The sequence below is a fragment of the Dendropsophus ebraccatus genome, chromosome 9, assembly GCF_027789765.1.
Source record: "Dendropsophus ebraccatus isolate aDenEbr1 chromosome 9, aDenEbr1.pat, whole genome shotgun sequence".
NCBI classification, from domain to species: domain Eukaryota; kingdom Metazoa; phylum Chordata; class Amphibia; order Anura; family Hylidae; genus Dendropsophus; species Dendropsophus ebraccatus.
The window spans coordinates 79,480,837-79,500,577 of NC_091462.1; the positions used below are offsets into that span (position 1 = coordinate 79,480,837).

A 19,741-nucleotide genomic window follows, 5' to 3' on the forward strand; every position below is an offset into this window, starting at 1 on the left:
GGATGGATCAGGCAGATTGACTTGAGATTCCGTCACTTGAGATAGAAGTAAATCTATATAACTTTCTGGCATCAGTTGATCTGAAAGAAAAAAAATTTAGTTGGACAACCTCTTTTAGGCTGGGTTCACACTACGTGTATTTGAGTTTGTATTTTTGAGGCTGTATAGCAACCAAAACAAGGAGTGGATTAAAAACACAGAAAGGTTCTGTTCACATAATGTTGTAATTGAGTGGATGGCCGTCATTTAATGGCAAATATTTGCTGCTATTTTAAAACAACGGCTGTTGTATTGAAATAATGGAAGTTATTTACCGTTATATGGCGGCCATTCACTCAATTTCAACATTGTGTGGACAGATCCTTTCTGTGTTTTCAATCCACTCCTTGTTTTGGTTGCTATGAGGACCTGACATGAGGACCAAATACAGCCTCAAATATACATAGTGTGAACCCAGCCTTAAAGTGTAACTATGATTTGTAACAACATCTGACATGTCATATCTGTGGGGCTGCTGAGGACCCTTCATCTCTGCTATATGGAGTTGAATTCCATAGACTGCTAATACAAGCAGTCTAAGGAATTATAATGGGAGCTTATGAAATTTCCAGCCGGAAGTTCCATAGGCTCTAATATAATTCAGTTATACTGCAGTGATAGCAGAGATGAAGGGGCAGAGTGTGCGCTTCTGAGCGCTTCTGCCCCTTTATTCTAGCGATCAGCGGGGTTCTCAGCACCCAGACCCCCACTGATTCGCACATGACATGTCAGAAGTTGTTGCAAATCAGTTATGCTTGAAATGGTTGATAATGATATGGAATTTTCTGCCCTTATTAGTGTTTGTACTGTCCATGCTGTCTGCGTTAAGTGGTGGCTGTACATCTACTGCGCCCTGTTGGAAATTGCTTAATTCTGTAGGCGTTTTGCTGTTGATGATTTTGTATTATGTGACCTGTCACTTTCCAGTTTCTTTTAGGGAACCTATGAAAATGCAGTCCACTCTGTGAGCAGCATGTAAAAGAGCAGGAGGAGCTGATTGATATATAGTTTTATGGGGAATGTTCCAGGATAACATGTTGCTTATTAAAGGAGGAGTCCAGAAAGGGACATTTAAAAAAAAAAAAAAAGTGTCGGGGAGAATGAAAAAAATAACATGCACTCACCTCCCCAGCTCCAGTGTTGATTACCGCATACTGGTACTCAAGTCCGCAGCCCTTTCCTGGTTTGAGAGGGGATCAAGCATGTGATGCTCCAGGCCAGGCAGTGGGGGGACCCTGCTATAGCTGAGCCAGCTGGAAACTTCACGTTTCAGCTCCCTTCTCAAACCAGGAAGCAACTGGTGAACTGGAGCAGCTGTATGCTGCTGCTGCTAACACTGGAGCCGGGAAGGTAAGAGCATGTGATTTTTTTTTTTTATTATTATTATTTTTTATTTATTTATTTTTTCATCCTCCCTGACACTTTTACAAATAGAAATGTCCCTGCACAGAGTTCTCCAAATCTCTGCTACTTCTGGGCTAGTTTGTACTCAAATAGCTGTTGATCTCTGACAATAGAATGGCTTGTCCCTCATAATTCAAATTACTGTAATATGCAGGAACTTTTGAAATGCAGCTATGTGTACAACAAACAGAGAACATGGACCTCAGCATGTGGGAATATTTTACAGACAGGACACACCTAGAGAGGAGCACAACTTGAGCATGCTCCGATCATTCAACATTTGAATACTGTTGGCTGAAGGTGGTGGATGCAGCCCAAGGGAGTCTGGGAAAATATGGATACAGGCGATGGCTGTATCCATGTTTTCCAGTCAGTGTTAGATCTGCATCCACCGATAATCAAATGGCCAACAACCGGAGCAGGCTCAAGTTGTGCTCCTCTCTAGATACCACTCAAAAAAGTAATTTCATGTCTGTGCATACACAGTGGTGTGGCTACCTCTGTGCTGTTGTTGTGGCTTAGGAAAGCCCTGCAGGAACCCTTTGTACTGATGAATGGTGGGGATCCCAGCTTGTGCACACTCGCTTCACTATGCAAAGTCATACACATAACCTGTATATCCGGGGCAGAGGTAAATGTATACAGAAGCATATTGATGTCATTATATAGTGATGTCCTTTGCAATCCACTAACAATATTAAGTGTATTGATGCCGCATTATGATGTGTACACTGGATAACATGGGTAACTTCATGTTACAGGAGACTGCTTAGTTCAATCCACTGTCACCAGATGGGTGTTTTGTCCCTGTCAGTCCCAATTCCACTTATAAGCCCCATAGCTGCAGGGGGTACCTGGGAATATGGGGCTTCAACTATTAGGTGAATTGTAAATTCTGCCCCACAAATCCACAGCAAATTACAGTATAATACATATGAAAAGGCCTTTAAAAACCCATGTGTAAAACCACAGATGAAGCCGTGGAATGCTTAGGGGGGGGGGGGGGGGGGGGCGGTTGGAAGCCATGTAAGATGCATACATATATTATGAAAAGTCTTACATGTCCGTGTTTTCTTTAGATTCCTTCATAGCAGGAGGTACATTACAGGGATTGGCCAGTCAGTATCAAGGAGAAATTATGGCTAGTCATTGCTGCATTTACTTTCAAGTGAACACTACTAAACCACTTTCTGTTTTTATTAATATTGTTTTTAGCATTATTGAGATTATCAGTGTTGTCATAAATTTATATGTGCTAAAACCATCTGTATGATTGCCGGCATCCATATGCTGCTGTTCTGGAAATCTGAATTGGGTTTGACGTGATTGTTGTCTTCACTTATGCTTAGGATCAGGACTTTTAATATACTTGCCAACAACCCAGCCCCCCCTTCCCACCTCATAGTTGAGTTGTATTTTCCTATAATTCAGGTATTGCTATTTTATCCCTAGTGAACAGTGCCCACTGCCCAGGTTCTCCGCTTCCACCAATACAGATCGCCAGATAACCACACATACCATTCAGTTAATCCGTAACGTGTTACACTCTACTAGAAAGCAATAATGCTTGGAAATGATGGACACTGAAAAGATTCAGCAGATAAATCCATAGCCTGTGTCTCATCAGACTGCATCAGTTGCGCATGTGGTTAGAATCTCGCATTTGGGCCGTATTATTATTATTATTATTATTATATATAATTTTTATTTATTTTTTGTAAATGTGGCTTTTGCTTTCTTTTCAGCTGGAGATGCTGATGACCCTCCAAGAATTACACCCAATCCTGTGATAAACGGCAATGTTGCCATGGCGGACGGCCACAATAATACAGAAGAGGATATGGAAGACGGTCAGTTTATTATTGGCATATTAACATTCAGCATTTCTGTTAAACTTCCTCCAATATCAACAAGAATTACTTAGTTTTCTAAATCCTATATCTATAGGAATACAGTCATGTGGTCAACATTATTGGTACCTCTTAAATGTTATGTCGCATTGTGCAATTTTTAGATTTACATAACTTCATCTTTGCAGACATAATAAAGTATACCTTTGTGCATTCAGGCTCTTGGGTAATGTTTGCCTCTTCTTTTGAATGCTATTGGTAAAACTGCAAGATATTCTTTATGTATTCAGCTATAGGGTGAAAGGTGATAGTGTTCTTCTGCTTTCAGATACCAGTTGGCGGTCCGAAGCAACATTTCAGTTCACTGTTGAGCGCTTTAGTCGACTTAGTGAATCTGTTCTGAGCCCACCATGTTTTGTGCGAAATCTTCCCTGGAAAATTATGGTGATGCCTCGATTTTATCCAGATCGACCACATCAGAAAAGTGTGGGATTTTTCCTTCAGTGCAATGCTGAATCTGACTCCACGTATGTCCATTTTATTATTGTTGCTGTCAAAGTTATTTCTATGTAATTTTGGTATTTTTATGAAAAGTACAGTCCACTTTTTTTTTTTTTTAATTGAATACAATTCATCATGTTGCACACCAATAGGACCCACTGCTTGTGCCAAGGGAAAGTACTGTGAGGATGTAAGAAGTACTAAGGAAACACAGTGCAAGATGTCACAGGTTTGCCCTAATGTTTCATTAGCACTACTTAACACCTTACAATACTTTATTTTAGCACCAGTGATAGTGATGTTTTGCCAGTTTGATAAAAACAACATGCCCAATAATAAAAGCAAGTGTGTGAAATGCTGTCAGACTGTCAGTTTATGTTTATATTTACATGGACCTGGATTGTAGTCTGGCACCCGTTCTCATAGTCCTGTAGGGTTATTTTGCTTGCAGGAGAAATTTATGGAAAATGTACAAAATTCATGCTACAATTATGTTATATCATGAAAGCAAGGCATTTAAGTAGAGGCATGCAATGGTGATTTCCTAGTTTTAAACAATTTACTTAAACGCCAACAGTGGTCAGTATACCCTAAAAAAGGTCAGTGTCTCAATAACTTGTCATGTGCCCTTTTACACAGCTTGAGAATGACGTCTCATGCTGTTCACAAGTCAACTTATTGTCTGCTGAGGTACGGCATCCCACTCTTCTTGAAGGACAGCCCTCAAGTAATTGAGGTTCTGGGGTACAGAGTTACGAGCCGCTACACAGTGACTCAGCTGATATCGTAGGTTTTCTATTGGATTTAGGTTTGGAGAAAGTGCAAGAAACCCTATTTGAGGTACCTTAGTCTCCAGCAGCCGTTCCCTAATGATGTAACCTCAGTGAGCTGGAGGATTGTCGACCATAAATTAGGCCTGTACTGTTCATACAGAGGCACAATGACTGGGTTAATGATGTTATTTAAGTAGTATGGGCTTGTCACTGTACCATTTACAAAGTGTAGGGCAGTTCTGTATAGACTAGACACACCTGCCCACACTAACGCCACCACCAAGCACCATTTAACAAGCTACTGGTTAGAGAACCGCAACTCACTGAAACATTAAACAGTTGGACATGTGTATGTATACCTGGGTCAATTGTTTTACTGAAAACCTGTGGCAACATACTAAGTTAAGCATTATGATGTTGAAAAGTCCCTTACCTAGCAGGTGTCGAGATTTTCAGCACTAGTGGGCCTGAGCAGTTTCATGACCAACCGTACCAATGTGCAACACTCTCAGACATTTTCTCAGATTTTGACATGTTTTTCTTTTATCTTGTAGGTCATGGTCTTGCCATGCACAGGCTGTTCTGAAGATAATCAATTACAAGGATGATGAGAAATCTTTTAGCAGACGTATTAGTCACTTGTTTTTTCACAAGGAGAATGATTGGGGATTTTCCAATTTCATGGCGTGGAGTGTACGTAGCGTCTTTAATGTAGTTTGTGCTCCTTTTATTGAATGCGGAATGACTGGGGTTTAAGAAAAATTGTGCTGGCTATTTAGTATAGACATATATGAATTGCATAGTCACTTATTACAGGCGTCCACAAGCACTCCTCACAGAACTCTTACCTTCTCACCTCCTCCCTTCTTTAATTATTGGGTGTTGTGCAGATATGTAGGTTTTCAACACCCAGACATGGAAGGATTTAATAGCATAAGTCATGACCATTACTGTCCAGTGTGATGGCATAATACAGTGACTGAGCTGAAATTGGATTATGTAGAGGCAAAGTCTACAAGTGCTTTAAACCAGTGTAAGCTCCTAGTTACCCTCCAGTGTTAGGGTCCTATTACACTGGCCGATGAAGGCCCGATCAGTGTTGCTAACGAACACCGATCTGCTAGATCTGCGCTTGTTGACTGGGCCTATTACACGTACCCGATAATCATTTAGCAAAGGCTGCAAGGACATCGTTAGCGATCTCCGTGCAGCCCTTGCCCAAACAGTTAATACCTGCCGTTCTCCTGCGTTCTGCATGTGTCCCGGCACCGCGCGGCTGCAGCTTTAGAGTGGCCTGTCTGAGCTGTTAGGATGCTCAGCCAATCACCGGCCGTAGTGGTTCTGGCCAGTGATTGGCTAAAGGGCTTGTCAGCTCAGACGAGCCGCTCTGAAGCTGTTGCCGCACAGTGCCACGACACATTCAGAACGCAGGAGAACAGGAACATGGACAGGTAAAGCGTTAATTGTTTGGGCAATCTTACCCATCGGCTGCACATCACTATTACATGTAGCCAAAGCTAGAAACAGACTATACGCAGAGATTAGGTCAGAAAGGAAAGCCTGAGATTTCTCCCCTTTTCAAATCCATTCCTGGCTTTAGCTTCAAATCTTTGGCAGATAATCTGTCAGATAAACTTTGTGTACATGGACCCTAACATGGAGCGATAATCAGCTGAATCGGGCCGGTTCGGCTGATTTATTGCTCTGTGTAATAGAGGACCCTTACTTTCCTGCCTGGCCTGACATGAGTGGAGGGATGCATCTCTATGCTTGATGCTACTGTTGCCAGCAAACCATATGATGCCCAGCAAGTATCATGTGTCGGTCCTAATTATAAGAAAAGAACTCTTGCACAATACTGGCAGCTGTGCTACCCAGCGTAGATAGTGATTCAAGGATTTCTGTTAAGGAAAATGGGAGAAAAACAGTCCACATACATGTACATGTGGGTTCGTTTTCTTTTTTTGTATTTTTATCATACTATAAACAACTAACTGAGCATATAAAACATTGCCTTATTCTAAGTATAATATGCAACATTAATGTCTATAGGAAAAATGTAAAATATGTTTTTCACTGTGTGCAAAGACAATAGACTTTAATCGTATGCTATTAGATTTAAAATACGGCCACATTTTGTCTGTTTTACTGTCAAACCTTAGTTGTATTTTACTGTGTGTGAACATAGTGTTAAAGTGAGATGTTTATGTAGGAGTTGAGTGGTATGAGTGCAAAAAAGTACATTGCTTTGATCCAGAACTCTGATTTATTTTGACATATCTCTTATAGGAAGTTACAGATCCAGATAAAGGTTTCATAGAGGATGATAAAGTGACTTTTGAAGTCTATGTGCAAGCGGATGCTCCGCATGGAGTAGCGTAAGTATTGCAAGCCACTTAATTATATATATATATATATTCATAGATTCATGTGGAGCATGGAAATCATTGTCATTGTTTATGACCTTCCCACCTGCTGCTTGATGGCTTACTCAGCAGGTCTGTGTGTTTTAGATAATGCTCAGAATATCACATCTTCTCTCTTTACTTGTCTGTAGCTGGGATTCTAAGAAGCACACTGGTTATGTTGGACTGAAGAATCAGGGAGCAACATGTTACATGAACAGTTTGCTGCAAACGTTATTTTTCACAAATCAACTCCGAAAGGTACGTGGTGTGTTTTTCTTCATTTAACTTTTTGTTATGTAACCTTTTAAATGTTACATCCAAGGGTTTTTATATTTTGAAATATTTTTTAGTATTTATGGTCAATATATTGTCTGGCTCTTGACCTCATTAAAATGCCACGCATTATTCGGCCTAAGCTGAAATATGACTGTATGTTGTATCTGTGGCTGGCTTTTAGGTCTTGTGCTGGTTAAAAGAGACCAAACGGGAAGTCCCGGCCAGTACAGTGTGTCCCGGCTCAATGCGTCTGTCAATCAGATGACTGCCTTCTCTCTGAGCACCCAGATGACTGAGACTTCTTGCCTTTGCTCTCTTTTTTACAACCGTTTTTTTCCAACCAATAACTAGAAGTTATTGTAATTTGCAAAAATGCTTTATTTCACATGCCCTGTTAATTTAGATTGAAACTTGGGTACCCTTGAAGAAGTCATTTATAAATCTGTATAAGTCTGTGGCACCAGTTGATTTAATTTTTTTACATTTGCATAATTTTTTTATTTTAATGTATTGAATTGAGCGACAGATTAAGCAGTGTGGTTTGGTGTAGAGTCGTCCTTATATTGTGCATCATACTTGGTTATTTTTTATTTTACAATGGGATCCCATGAGCAATGTATGCCACTATATGCTTAGGCAGTGACATTCCTGTAAAGTATGCATTGTGGAGTTCTTCTGATGCTTATACCTGACACACGCACTGCAAAACCCCTTAATGCAATAATGTAATAACGCCAGCGTGAACAGTGCCTGGCAATGCTATAGTCTGTGTGAAGACTTAAGTGAATGCATATCTTGCTTTCCTAGGCTGTGTACATGATGCCCACAGAAGGTGATGACTCCTCCAAGAGTGTGCCACTAGCACTGCAGAGGGTCTTCTATGAATTACAACACAGTGACAAACCTGTAGGAACTAAAAAGCTAACAAAATCCTTTGGGTAAGTTATTAGGTTTTTTTTTTTTAAGGCTAAGGCGACAGCATGGTGGCCCTGATGAATCTAATTAGAGAAAACTAGTTGGAGGGTACTATAGGGCTAATATAGGGACTGAACCAAGGGGTGGACTGGGTAGGAGTTGCCCTTAAGGGCAAATGCCACACTGATCCCTGTCTAGACATTCTCTCAGCACTAACATATATAGTAAGTGCTCACTATAGCTAGCAATTAACTCCTCATACTTATCCTTTGCTCATAGTAGAATTACCTAGGCTGTATGCAATTGTATCCACATCTTGGCTGAAAAGTCTGTATACTAGGCTTTCTTACTCTGGATGTAAACAAGGATTTTTTATTCACAATTACATGAGTGAGAGAGTGTGTATATAATTTTTTTATACATACTTATAAAACCCTTAACGTTTAATTGAAAGTTCAGTAACAATCAAAATACACCAAACCACTCACAAATTGTTACAATTTTTTGTATTGATTTCAGTATATGAAAAAATGTGACAACAAAGTCAATACCAACAAAGGATGATCCACGACTGATGAACACAGGGGGGCCTACAAATCTGGGTCATATACTATATTCGGCAGATAATGGTGACAGTAATAAATCATGTGACGATATCTGAGGGTAACATCCCTATCCGCCCTATTTAAACATCTAGGCTGTCAGTAGCATACTGAGGCTGAAACTGAGGGCACCAATAGTTAGGAAATAAGGGGACGGAGGGCTAGATATTTTTTTTTTTTTTTTGAGTGCTTGAGTCCGTAGATAAGCATCTACATATAGATGATGCTTATTTTCTCTAGAGGCCACAGGCCCCCTCTTATACAGAGGGTTTATGATTCAGTCGTGAAGCAGTAAGGAAGCAATAGTCATGCGTGCAAAATAAGTAAAGTTTTAACACTTTTACATTAAAACATATTTTGCTTGAACTGTTTAACCAGTGTGCTGTTGATATTTACTCAGAATAGGTTTTCTTAATTTGTTTTGCATTTGCTTGTTAGGTGGGAGACTCTAGATAGCTTCATGCAACACGATGTCCAAGAATTATGTAGAGTGGTAAGTTATCCTGTCCAGACATGCTACCTCAATGATCTCCGGTCTGACCTAGTAAGAACATTAATACAGAGGGCTCAAGAAGCTGTAAGGAAGCAATAACAATGCATACAAAATAAGTAAGGGAAACTATCAGCAGGTTAGACGAATCTACCTGCTGATAGCTCCTTTTTGCACACAGGGCGCTAAAGATGAAGATATGTGCAGTGCCATTTCCGTGCACTTTGCAGTTTAATCCAGTGTGTAGTGAGGCCGTTTGGAGCCCTGGAGGTGGGGCTACTACCCTCATAGCAACAATCCGCTCTGGCCTGGCCCCCTCTAATGATTAGTAGTGGAGCAAGCGGGCCAGCTCTGGTGCACCTCCCCGCCTTCATCCTCAGTGCCCGGTGCAGTTGGGAGCTGTCAGCAGGTTAGATTTGTCTAACTTGCTAATAGTTTCCCTTTAACTTCAGGTGATTCTAACTTTAAGTTTTACTGTCAGCTTTTCAAAACAAAACTTTGACACGTCTAAAGTTTGGGGTTTTAGTGTTCTGCACGCAGCCCCCCCCCCCTCCAAAATGTTGATTATTTGAATGAAAGGAAACTTCCTGCTCTACCTGTCTTGTTGCAGAGTAATTCTGAAACTTGTCTTGTTGCAGGAGTCTAGTAGAGCAGTGAGCTGGGGAGTAAAGCACTCAGCATTGCAATTCTCCTGCCTTTATTTAGTGATCAGTGGGTTTAAACTATAACTTTGTTTAAAAGCTATCATTAGCTGAAGATACTAAGTGATACTGATATACCTGGTGCAGAGTAGGGAGATAGTGATTGACAGAACACCCACAAAAAGAATCCCATGTCGTGTTTCCTCAAACCCTGCACAAGGCATATCTGCAGTAACTGCATTACCAGTTGCATACACTTATCAGATGCATGTGGTATAGGCTTTTGCATTAGGGGGTAGAATAACCACTTAGCAGTACGTAATTAGATTTTTTTTTTATCTTAGTTACTGGACAACGTGGAAAATAAAATGAAAGGAACATGTGTAGAAGGCACCATTCCAAAGTTATTCAGAGGAAAGATGGTGGTATGTGTCCTATTATGTCATTGATAAGAGGGTGAAGAGGGTGTTTTCCTTTTAGGCTGCTAAGACTCTCATTCTGTTTCAGTCCTATATCCAGTGTAAGCATGTAGACTACCGGTCTGAGCGGATAGAAGACTATTATGATATTCAACTAAGCATAAAAGGAAAGAAAAACAGTGAGTACAAAGTATAAGTAGAGGTTACTGTATTTGCTCTCCCCCTCCCCCTTGTTTTGAAGCCTGTTCTACAGTCTTAAAGGGGTTGTCCGGCGAAAACAAATTATTCACAGAATAACACACATTACAAAGTTATACAACTTTGTAATGTATGTTATGTCTGTGAATGGCCCCCTTCCCCGTGTTTCCCCCCACCCACGCTAGACCCGGAAGTGTGGTGCATTATACTCACCGCATGTCGTGTCGTCCACGGTCTCCGATCGTCAGCAGTGACGTCTTCTTCGGGAGCTTGGCGGATCTTCCCGAGTGCCGGCCACCCTCTGCAGCGTCATCCGAAGCTCAGCCGCGATTGGCTGAGCATAACTGTGCTCAGCCAATCGCGGCTGAGCGGCTGATGACGCGGCCACGTCATCAGCTGCTCAGCCGCGATTGGCTGAGCACAGTTATGCTCAGCCAATCGCGGCTGAGCTTCGGATGACGCTGCAGAGGGCGGCCGGCACTCGGGAAGATCCGCCAAGCTCCCGAAGAAGACGTCATTGCTGACGATCGGAGACCGTGGTCGGCACGCGACAGGTAATGTATAGCGCACCACACTTCCGGGTACACGGGTGGGGGTGGTGGGACACGGGGAAGGGGGCCATTCACAGACATAACATACATTACAAAGTTGTATAACTTTGTAATGTGTGTTGTTCTGTGAATAATTTTTTTTCGCCGGACAACCCCTTTAAAATATGTAATAGTGACATAAATTGCTGCAGGTAAACCCTGGCTTTGGTGCCTTGAAATGTGGCTGTCTCTGATTTAGTAAAACTGCATGGATGTTCTAATAAAGTGCCAGATTATTAGTCTTTCCATTATGATCTGTGTTTAGTCTTCACCTATCCATTTTTGTATGTGAACGACCAGTCGAGCTTCAGAATTTCCCAATAATGTCAGGCTAGCAGCAGATTACTTGCCAATCCAGCATTGGTTGTTAGATGTTGAAGTGGTTCTGGCTTAGAGCATGTTCACAGGTAGGTGTGTGTGTTGTGGTTTACATGCAAAGAAATCTGCAGCATGTTATCGGTGAGTTTTAATATTCACTTTCTTTCACTCATTGAACAATTAAGTCCAAGGCATTGGGTGCAGGTTTTATTCCGAGAACGAGCAGATTTTACTTGCACAATGTGTGTAAATGTGTTCTTTAACTTTAAAGATAACTGGAATCGTCTTTACAATCTTATTACATTATTGGGATACAACATTGTCAGCTTGCATGGTTTTAAGGTATTGAAGGACACTGTCACCCCTTGTTGCATTATGACTTCTTTACACAGATGTAAGTAAGGAGGTGTAAGGAGTTTTCATACGTTATTTTCTATCATAGGTCATGGTGCTCGTTCCAGTAAAAAGTGATTTTTTTTTTTTTATCATCTGCTGGTTCTGCTATTGGGCGGGGCTTCATGGCTGAAGTGCCACTTAGCCCCGCCCACAACCCACAGTTGGCCTCGCCAAGCATTGGAACAGGCCAGCCCAAAGTTCTAGGCCCCACCCCCTCTAGGTCTGCTCATAGCAATGGCTGCGTCGATGACTTCACGAGGGGCGGGGTCAACAGTGGTGGTGTAGGCCGGGGCTAAGTAGTGCTTCGGCCGTGAATCCCCGCCCAGATAACACAATCCGCAGATGATAAAAAATCAATTTTTACTGGAGCAAGCACCATAATGTATTATATAACCCATTACACCTGTGTAGAGAAGTCCTAATGCAAAAAGGGGGTGACAGTGTCACTTTAAGCTTGTTGTGTCCTTAGTTTTTAATTGTCTTGCGTGCTGCTTTGTGATGCCAGTTTATAGGAATTGCTTTAATGTGGTTTGAGAAACCATTGATCAAGTGTAAATCGGGCGTAATTTACGCCCTGGTACTTAACGCATCAGGGCGTAAATTTACGCCCGATGTTTCCCCGATCGCTGTGTGTTCGCACACAGCGATCGGGGAAGATGGCCTGCTATAAATCATAGCAGGCCATCTTAGCTTCTCGGCACGGGGGGTGGTTAACACCCCCCGTGCTTACGATCGCCGCTATTGGCACCAAGCGCCATTACTGTAAAAAGTAATGGTGGTCACAGTGCCACCGGCCTGATCGCCGTGAATTCACGGCGATCGGGCCGGTGGCACGGCGATCAGAGTCCACAAAAATAGTAAATACCTGCTCTGGAGGGGTCCTAGCTACCTAGCTGAGGGGTCCAGAGCAGGTATTTGTACATTACTCACCTGTCCCGGGGTCCTGATAGGCATCTTCCGGGTTCGCGGCGTCCTCCGTCTTTCCGTCGGGTCTTCAGCTATTTCTCGCGGTCCCCATCGCCTTTTTTCGGCTCCAGCCTCGTCTTTTTCCGGATTTTGCGCTCTGCTGCCCTCTAGCGGCTATGTGTAATACACTTAGCAGCAGCTACAGGGATGTTCAGAATGTAGAAAGTGTTTTGTTTTTGTTTTTTCCCAAATAGTTTTTTTTCTATTTTCCGCACCCTATCGCCGCTGAGTGTTGATCAGCATCGCATGAAAGTGCGCTGCTAATCAGCAACTCCTCCTTTTTGGCGTAGGGTGTTTTTTTTTTCTATATTCTACTGCCACGGTCTGCTGATAAGTTTATCAGCAACTCCTTTGTTGGCGTAGGTTTTTTTTTTTTATACTTACTGTAAAAAAACACGTAAAAACACTACATTACACCACACTACATTGAATAAAGTTTGACACTACACCACTACATACCCCATATACCAATCCCCGTATAAAGATGGCCCCCAGGGTGTTTTTGGCGTCGGACGCATACGTTATTATTGCCTCCGACACTGAAACAGCCAGTGAGGATGAATGGGGGGATCCTTCTTTCCTCCATTCATCATCATCCAGTGATGTGTCTGGAGGTAGCATAGCGTACGCTGCCCCCCAGACACGTTTTTTCCGCCAGTACCGTCCCAATTAGAGATGACGGTATGAAATTCTACAAACTGTGAGAGTACCTCAGGGTGCACTTACAGATTTAGGGTACATGCACACTGCGGCATGGCGAAGGATAACCGTTAGTGCATTCTGCAGCTGGCACCCGCCGGCGGACTAATGCGGACGCGTGTCTCCACCCGTGTCATAGACTCCAATCTATGCATGGGCGGATTCCATCGTCCATCCAAAGAATGAACACGTTGGACGGAGAGCGGAATCCACCCGTGCATAGAATGGAGTCTGACACGGATGGAGATGTGCGCCTGCATCACTCCGCTGGTGGGTGCCAGCTGTGGAATGCACGAAGGGTTATCTGTCGCGATTCCGCAGTGTGCACGTACCCTTATAGTGTATTTAGGAAGGGACACCCGAATCCAGCCCCAAATGCCCCCTCCCCCCATCCTTGGAACAAGTGGGAAGATCGTCCGGGAACTGATCTTCCCACTGCTGGATAAAGGTTACCACCTGTACGGGGATAACTTTTATACTAGCACCCCCCTCTTCCGATCCCTCGTTGCCCGAGCTACTGTAGCTTGCGGCACGATCCGAAAATATCTGAAGTAGTAATAGCGCCCTAATATTTAGCAGCCATGGAGCGGACCCAGCGCTTCTGGATATAAAGGACCCCGTATCGCACCAGGACAACATTTTTCAGGTGACGTCCCCCACACTGGAGAACGGGAGACCCCAGAAGAAGCGCAGAGTGTGGGGTAATGGGGTATCAGGAAGGACACCATTTTCCAGTGTGACACCTGTCCTGATCACCCCGGCCTCTGCATACTGGATCGCTCCAAGGCGCACCACACGTCATCTGAGTTCTACATTAGCTAAATTCTGTCCCTTATTCCTATTTCAGGGGTCACATTGATCCGGGGATTAATCTGATCGCCATTATGGAGTCAGGAAGGAATTTTTCCCCTGTGATGAGGCTACTGTCGTCTGCCTCACGAGGGGTTTTTGCCTTCCTCTGGATCAACACAGATTGAGTTTGATGGACACCTGTTATTTTCAACCTTATAAACCAATAATTGGCCTAATACCCCCAAATAAATTAGAATTGTCCCTTTTCCCCAGCTAAATAGGTATGGCCGCCATTCCCATTAGAGACTTGCCATGATGCAATTACAAAGCCTCTGTGCTGCCAGGACAGTAGAAACCCCCCACAAGTGACCCCATTCTGGAAACTACACCCCATAAGGAATCTAACAAGGGGGGCAGTGGGGATATGGCCCCCTGGTGACGGCCACATTTGGGACGTGAAAATGATAAAAATGGTATTTTTTATTTTCTCGGCACATGTTCTACGTAAGTGCCCGTCACCAGTGGGGTCCATATGCTCACTGCACCCCTTGTTAGATTCCTTATGGGGTGTAGTTTCCAGAATGGGGTCAATTGTCGGGGGTTTCGACTGTCCTGGCAGCACAGGAGCTTTGTAATTGTGACATGGCCTCCATCCTCCATTCCAGCCTCTAAATGGCGCTCTGTCCCTTTGGTGGCTTGCCCTGTGCCCATATGGCACATTATGCCCACATGTCGGGTATTTTCGTACTCAGGGGAAACTACCCTACACGTTTTGTGTTCATTTTCTTTTTTAACCCGTTGTGGAAATGGAAAAAATCAAGGCTAGAACAACATTTAGTGTAATTTTTGTAAAATTTTTACTCTAAATCATTAATTTTGTCATGATTTTTTCATTTTCACAAGGGGCTAAAAGATAAAAAAAAAAAAACACTAAATGTGTAGCGCAATTTCCCCTGAGTACGGAAATACCCCACATGTGGACATAAAGCGCCATGCGGGTGCAGGGTAAGCCTCCGAAGGGAAGGAGCGCCATTTGGTTTTTGAAGGCTGGATTTGGATGGAATGGATTTCGAGGGGCCATGTTGCATTCAAAAGGCCCCTGTGTTGCCAAGACAGTTGAAACCCCCCGCAAGTGACCCCATTATGGAAACTACACTCCTCAAGGAATGTAACAAGGGGTGTAGTGAGCATATGGACCCCACTGGTGACGGGCACAATTGTGGGACACGTGGCGTGAAAATGAAATATTACATTTTTTACACTATGTTGGTTTAGCCTTAAATTTATCATTTTCACAATGGGTTAAAAGAGGGGAAAAAACAATGTGTAGAGCAATTCCCCCGTAAATACCCCACATGTGGACATAAAGCGCCATGTGGGCACAGGGCAAGCCTCCGAAGGGAAGGAGCGCCATTTGGATTTTGGAGGTTGGATTTGGCTAGAATGGATGATGAACGCCATGTCGCATTTACAGAGCCCTCGTGCTGCCAAAACACTGGAAACCCCATTCTGGAAACTACACCCCCTCAAGGAATCTAACAAGGGGTGCAGTGAGGATATTGACCCCTTGATGACGGTGAAAGTGGAAAAATGAAAATATTCCCTTTCACGTCACATTGTTCCACATTTGTGCCCGTCACCAGTGGGGTCCATATGCTTACTGAACCCCTTGTCAGATTCCTTGAGGGGTGTAGTTTCCAGAATGGGGTCACTTGTGGGGGGTTTCCAGTGTCTTGGCAGCACGAGGGCTCTGTAAATGCGACATGGCCCTTGAAATCCTTTCCAGTGAAATTCAGCTTCCAAAAGCCAATTGGCGCTTCTTCCCTTTGGAGGCTCGTCCTGCGCCCGCTTGGCGCTTTATCGCCACATGTTGGGTATTTCCGTACTCGGGAGAAACTGCGCTACACATTGTCTTTTTTTTCCTCTTATCCCTTTAAGAAAATGAAAAATTGAAGGCTAGAACAATGTTTTAGTGTAAATTTTTTTTCTTTTTTCACGCCATATTCAGAAAATCTGTGAAGCACCTGTGGGGTCCAGTTGCTCACCGCACCCCTTGTTACATTCCTTGAGGGGTGTAGTTTTCTTAATGGTGTCCCTTTTTAGGGTTTTTTTTTTTTAGGTTTTGGCACCCCAGAGCCTCTGCCAACCTGAAGTGGTACAGTCAAAGATGACCAAATATAACGGAGGCGTTGAAATTCACTAGGCGCTCCCTTATATCTGAGGCTTGTGGTTGCGTCAAATAGCGCAATAGGGCCACATATGGGGTATTTCTATAAACTGCAGAAATGGGGCAATAATTATTGGGGTGCATTTCTCTGGTAATAGTTTTATAATTATGAAAAATATTGGATTACAATAAAATCTCTGCACAGAAAATTAAAATTTTCTAATTTCTTACACACTTAGCTTTTATTTCTGTGACTCCCCTAAAGGGTTAAACTTTCTGGATATGCTTTTGCAGAGTGTGGGGGGTGCAGTTTCTGAAATGGGGTGCTTTGTGGGGCTTTCTAACATACAGGCCCCTCAAATACACTTTAAACCTGAACAGGTCCCTAAAAATATCTGATTTTGAAATTTTACTGAAAATTTGGAAATTTGCTGCTAATGTTTTTAAGCTTCCTATTGTCTAAAAAAATGAAAGATCGTTTAATAAATGCTGCCAACATAAAGTAGGCATGTTGCTAATGCTATTTATTATATAATTTATGTGGCATAACCATTTTCTGTATAAGCAATAAAGTTTCAAAGTTGGAAAAATGCATTTTTTCACGTTATTTGGGGTTTTTTCATAAAGATTCGTTATGAGTATCGACTCCAATTTACCAGAAATGTAAAGTACAATATATCACGAGAAAACAATCTCAGAATCGCACGGATAGGTAAAAGCATCCCGAAGTTATTAATGAATAAAGTGACACTGGTCATATTCATAAAATTTGTCTCGGTCATTAAGGCCATTTCAGGCTCTGTCCTTAAGGGGTTAAAGCTCTGTAATAACACTCAGCACGGTAGCCAGCAGAATAAACTGTTTAGGCCCAAGGTTCCTACAAGATGGGGGGTAAACATGACACTGATTCCTAAGTGTGGGCATATTTTCTGAGGGCATTGGAAATAATATGAATTCTTGTCATAATGTTGGGAAGCTTTCAATGTGAAGTATCAGCGATTTCTTGCCACTAACCTGATTTTTACATATTGAAAGTCTTTAGGGATAATGTTAAAAGCTCCATACCCTTTAAAACAGGTGGTTCATGAGGATTTGCATCCAAAGCTACTTTAGGAGTGATGATAGGTGGGTTTGGTTGGCTTAACGTTAGTTTATCCTCTGTGGTACAAATACGTTCTTACTGAGTAATTCAAATAGAGATCAGTAAGTTGTTCTTTTTTTCATATGCCATGCAACAGATTATTAGATTTTGCTTTTAATATGTATCTAAATTTTTGTTTTCCAGTCTTTGAATCCTTTATAGACTATGTTGCAGTGGAGCAGCTAGATGGTGACAATAAATATGATGCTGGCGAGCATGGCTTGCAGGTAAGTACTTGTAATGTTAATTTACCTAAACTTCTTGTATTTACTATTGACTGTGCATTGTAAACATACGGCGATTTTTCCACTTATCGGGTTAGTGAGAACTGCTGGTTGTATGTTACTTGTCTACAATTGCTGTCCTGAAGACAACATCTATGTCTTTGGGGACAGAATGCATGCAGCAAGTAAGGAAGCCCATTGTAAGATCAAGTCATTAATTCTGAATACTAATCATATAAGTAATGACCAATACACTTTTATGTTACATTGGTATGCAGCTTTTATGGAACATTGCAACCCCTCAACCAGATAAAGCGATCTGGAGTTGTCCAGCTTGCTGGTAGCTCTATTCCAATCACAGAGAGCTTCATATTCTTGCTGTTTTTGGACACCTCATTGACTGTAGGAGTCTAAAATTCACCCCCTCTACCTGAGGCTCAGGGTACTGCTCTCTACTTCTGTATCAGCACAAGTTCACTGAGAAGTTGGTGATTGAGAGATGAATTTGTAGTAACTCAAGTATAAAATGGTGGTAAGCCTCCAAGCTACTGAACCACTAGTGAGAAAGAAATTGATAATTTATATACAAAAACTGTGTTTTAGCGGCCTGTAAGTAAAAGTGCAACTATTTTTTATGTATTTGTAGCTAACTTGTGGTTTTGATTTTCTCATTTTGCAGGAAGCAGAGAAAGGTGTAAAATTTTTAACATTACCACCGGTATTACATCTTCAGCTCATGAGGTTCATGTATGATCCTCAGACAGACCAGAACATAAAAATTAATGACAGGTAATGAATAATACTGTTTGCCCTCACAGTACTGTGAATGTACGATGCAGGGATGATGTGGGGTCAGGAGCTTCAACAGCAAGTTTCGACATTGGATGTTATCCTGGCCATTTTAATCCTGTATATGTTGGGGTTGGTAGTAGTGTCTGTGCCATCTAAGTAGTTTTACAAAGGATAGGGATTTCCTCTGTAAGCTTATCTGCTCTGCTGCAACACAGTTGGGTCTTCCATATTGAGCCTTGTTTTGCTATGCAGTTTTCCCATAGTGGGGCTAAAAAATTGTAAATGAAAGTTTCCAGAACGAAAAAAATAAAACATTTTACATTCAAAAGGAATCATGCATGGGTCGTTTACAATTATAAAAAAACAATTATTTAACACATTATGTATACCACAAAGCAGTGCCATAAGAATAGGTAACTCATCCTATATAAACCAAGCGCCTATGTTTACAGAAAAATAGTCATGTCTTTCATATTCAGGATGACTTTTGTTTCAGGAAGGATAATGTAATGTTCAGATGTATCCAACAAAACTTTGAGTCCAGCTTCCAGCAAATAGTTGCAAAAATAAGATTTATTAAACCTTCATCCCCGTACACACACTGCAGCTTGCTCCCAACAAGACGCCTACGCGTTTCAGCTGCGTCACGCAGCTGAAACGCGTAGGCGTCTTGTTGGGAGCAAGCTGCAGTGTGTGTACGGGGATGAAGGTTTAATAAATCTTATTTTTGCAACTATTTGCTGGAAGCTGGACTCAAAGTTTTGTTGGACGCATCTTATGGCACCTGTTGGAGTGAGAGTCCGAGCTAGGAAGCAATAGGAAAGAGGGTAAGCTGGCTTTTCTTTTTCATTACAATGTTCAGATGTACTATGCATAATCCCTGTATAGGCCTGCAGTGGTGTTTGTCTGCAGCTATATATCTCTTGTTTCTCTTCAGGTTCGAGTTTCCAGAACAGTTACCACTGGATGAGTTCCTGCAAAAGCCTGATGTCAAAGACCCTGCTAACTACATACTGCATGCTGTGTTGGTGCACAGTGGAGACAACCATGGAGGACACTACGTTGTTTATTTAAATCCTAAAGGAGAGGGCAAAGTATGGAGGAACTATTCATATTATCTAGTTGTCTTGTATAGCGTTA

At 42.2% G+C, this 19,741-nt stretch overlaps 1 protein-coding gene across 2 annotated transcripts in view; it reads left to right on the forward strand.

Moving 5' to 3' along the window:
- Positions 1–19,741, forward strand: part of USP7 (ubiquitin specific peptidase 7) — a 57,422-nt gene that overhangs the window by 18,795 nt on the left and 18,886 nt on the right. For both annotated transcript variants that reach the window (XM_069983678.1, XM_069983679.1), the window contains exons 2-13: positions 3,189–3,293; positions 3,622–3,820; positions 5,122–5,260; positions 6,857–6,945; positions 7,125–7,233; positions 8,059–8,189; positions 9,207–9,261; positions 10,244–10,324; positions 10,407–10,497; positions 17,730–17,812; positions 18,489–18,598; positions 19,539–19,695. In XM_069983678.1, coding sequence (XP_069839779.1) covers positions 3,189–3,293; positions 3,622–3,820; positions 5,122–5,260; positions 6,857–6,945; positions 7,125–7,233; positions 8,059–8,189; positions 9,207–9,261; positions 10,244–10,324; positions 10,407–10,497; positions 17,730–17,812; positions 18,489–18,598; positions 19,539–19,695 — 1,349 coding nt within the window. The remainder of the gene's footprint in view (positions 1–3,188; positions 3,294–3,621; positions 3,821–5,121; positions 5,261–6,856; positions 6,946–7,124; positions 7,234–8,058; positions 8,190–9,206; positions 9,262–10,243; positions 10,325–10,406; positions 10,498–17,729; positions 17,813–18,488; positions 18,599–19,538; positions 19,696–19,741) is intronic.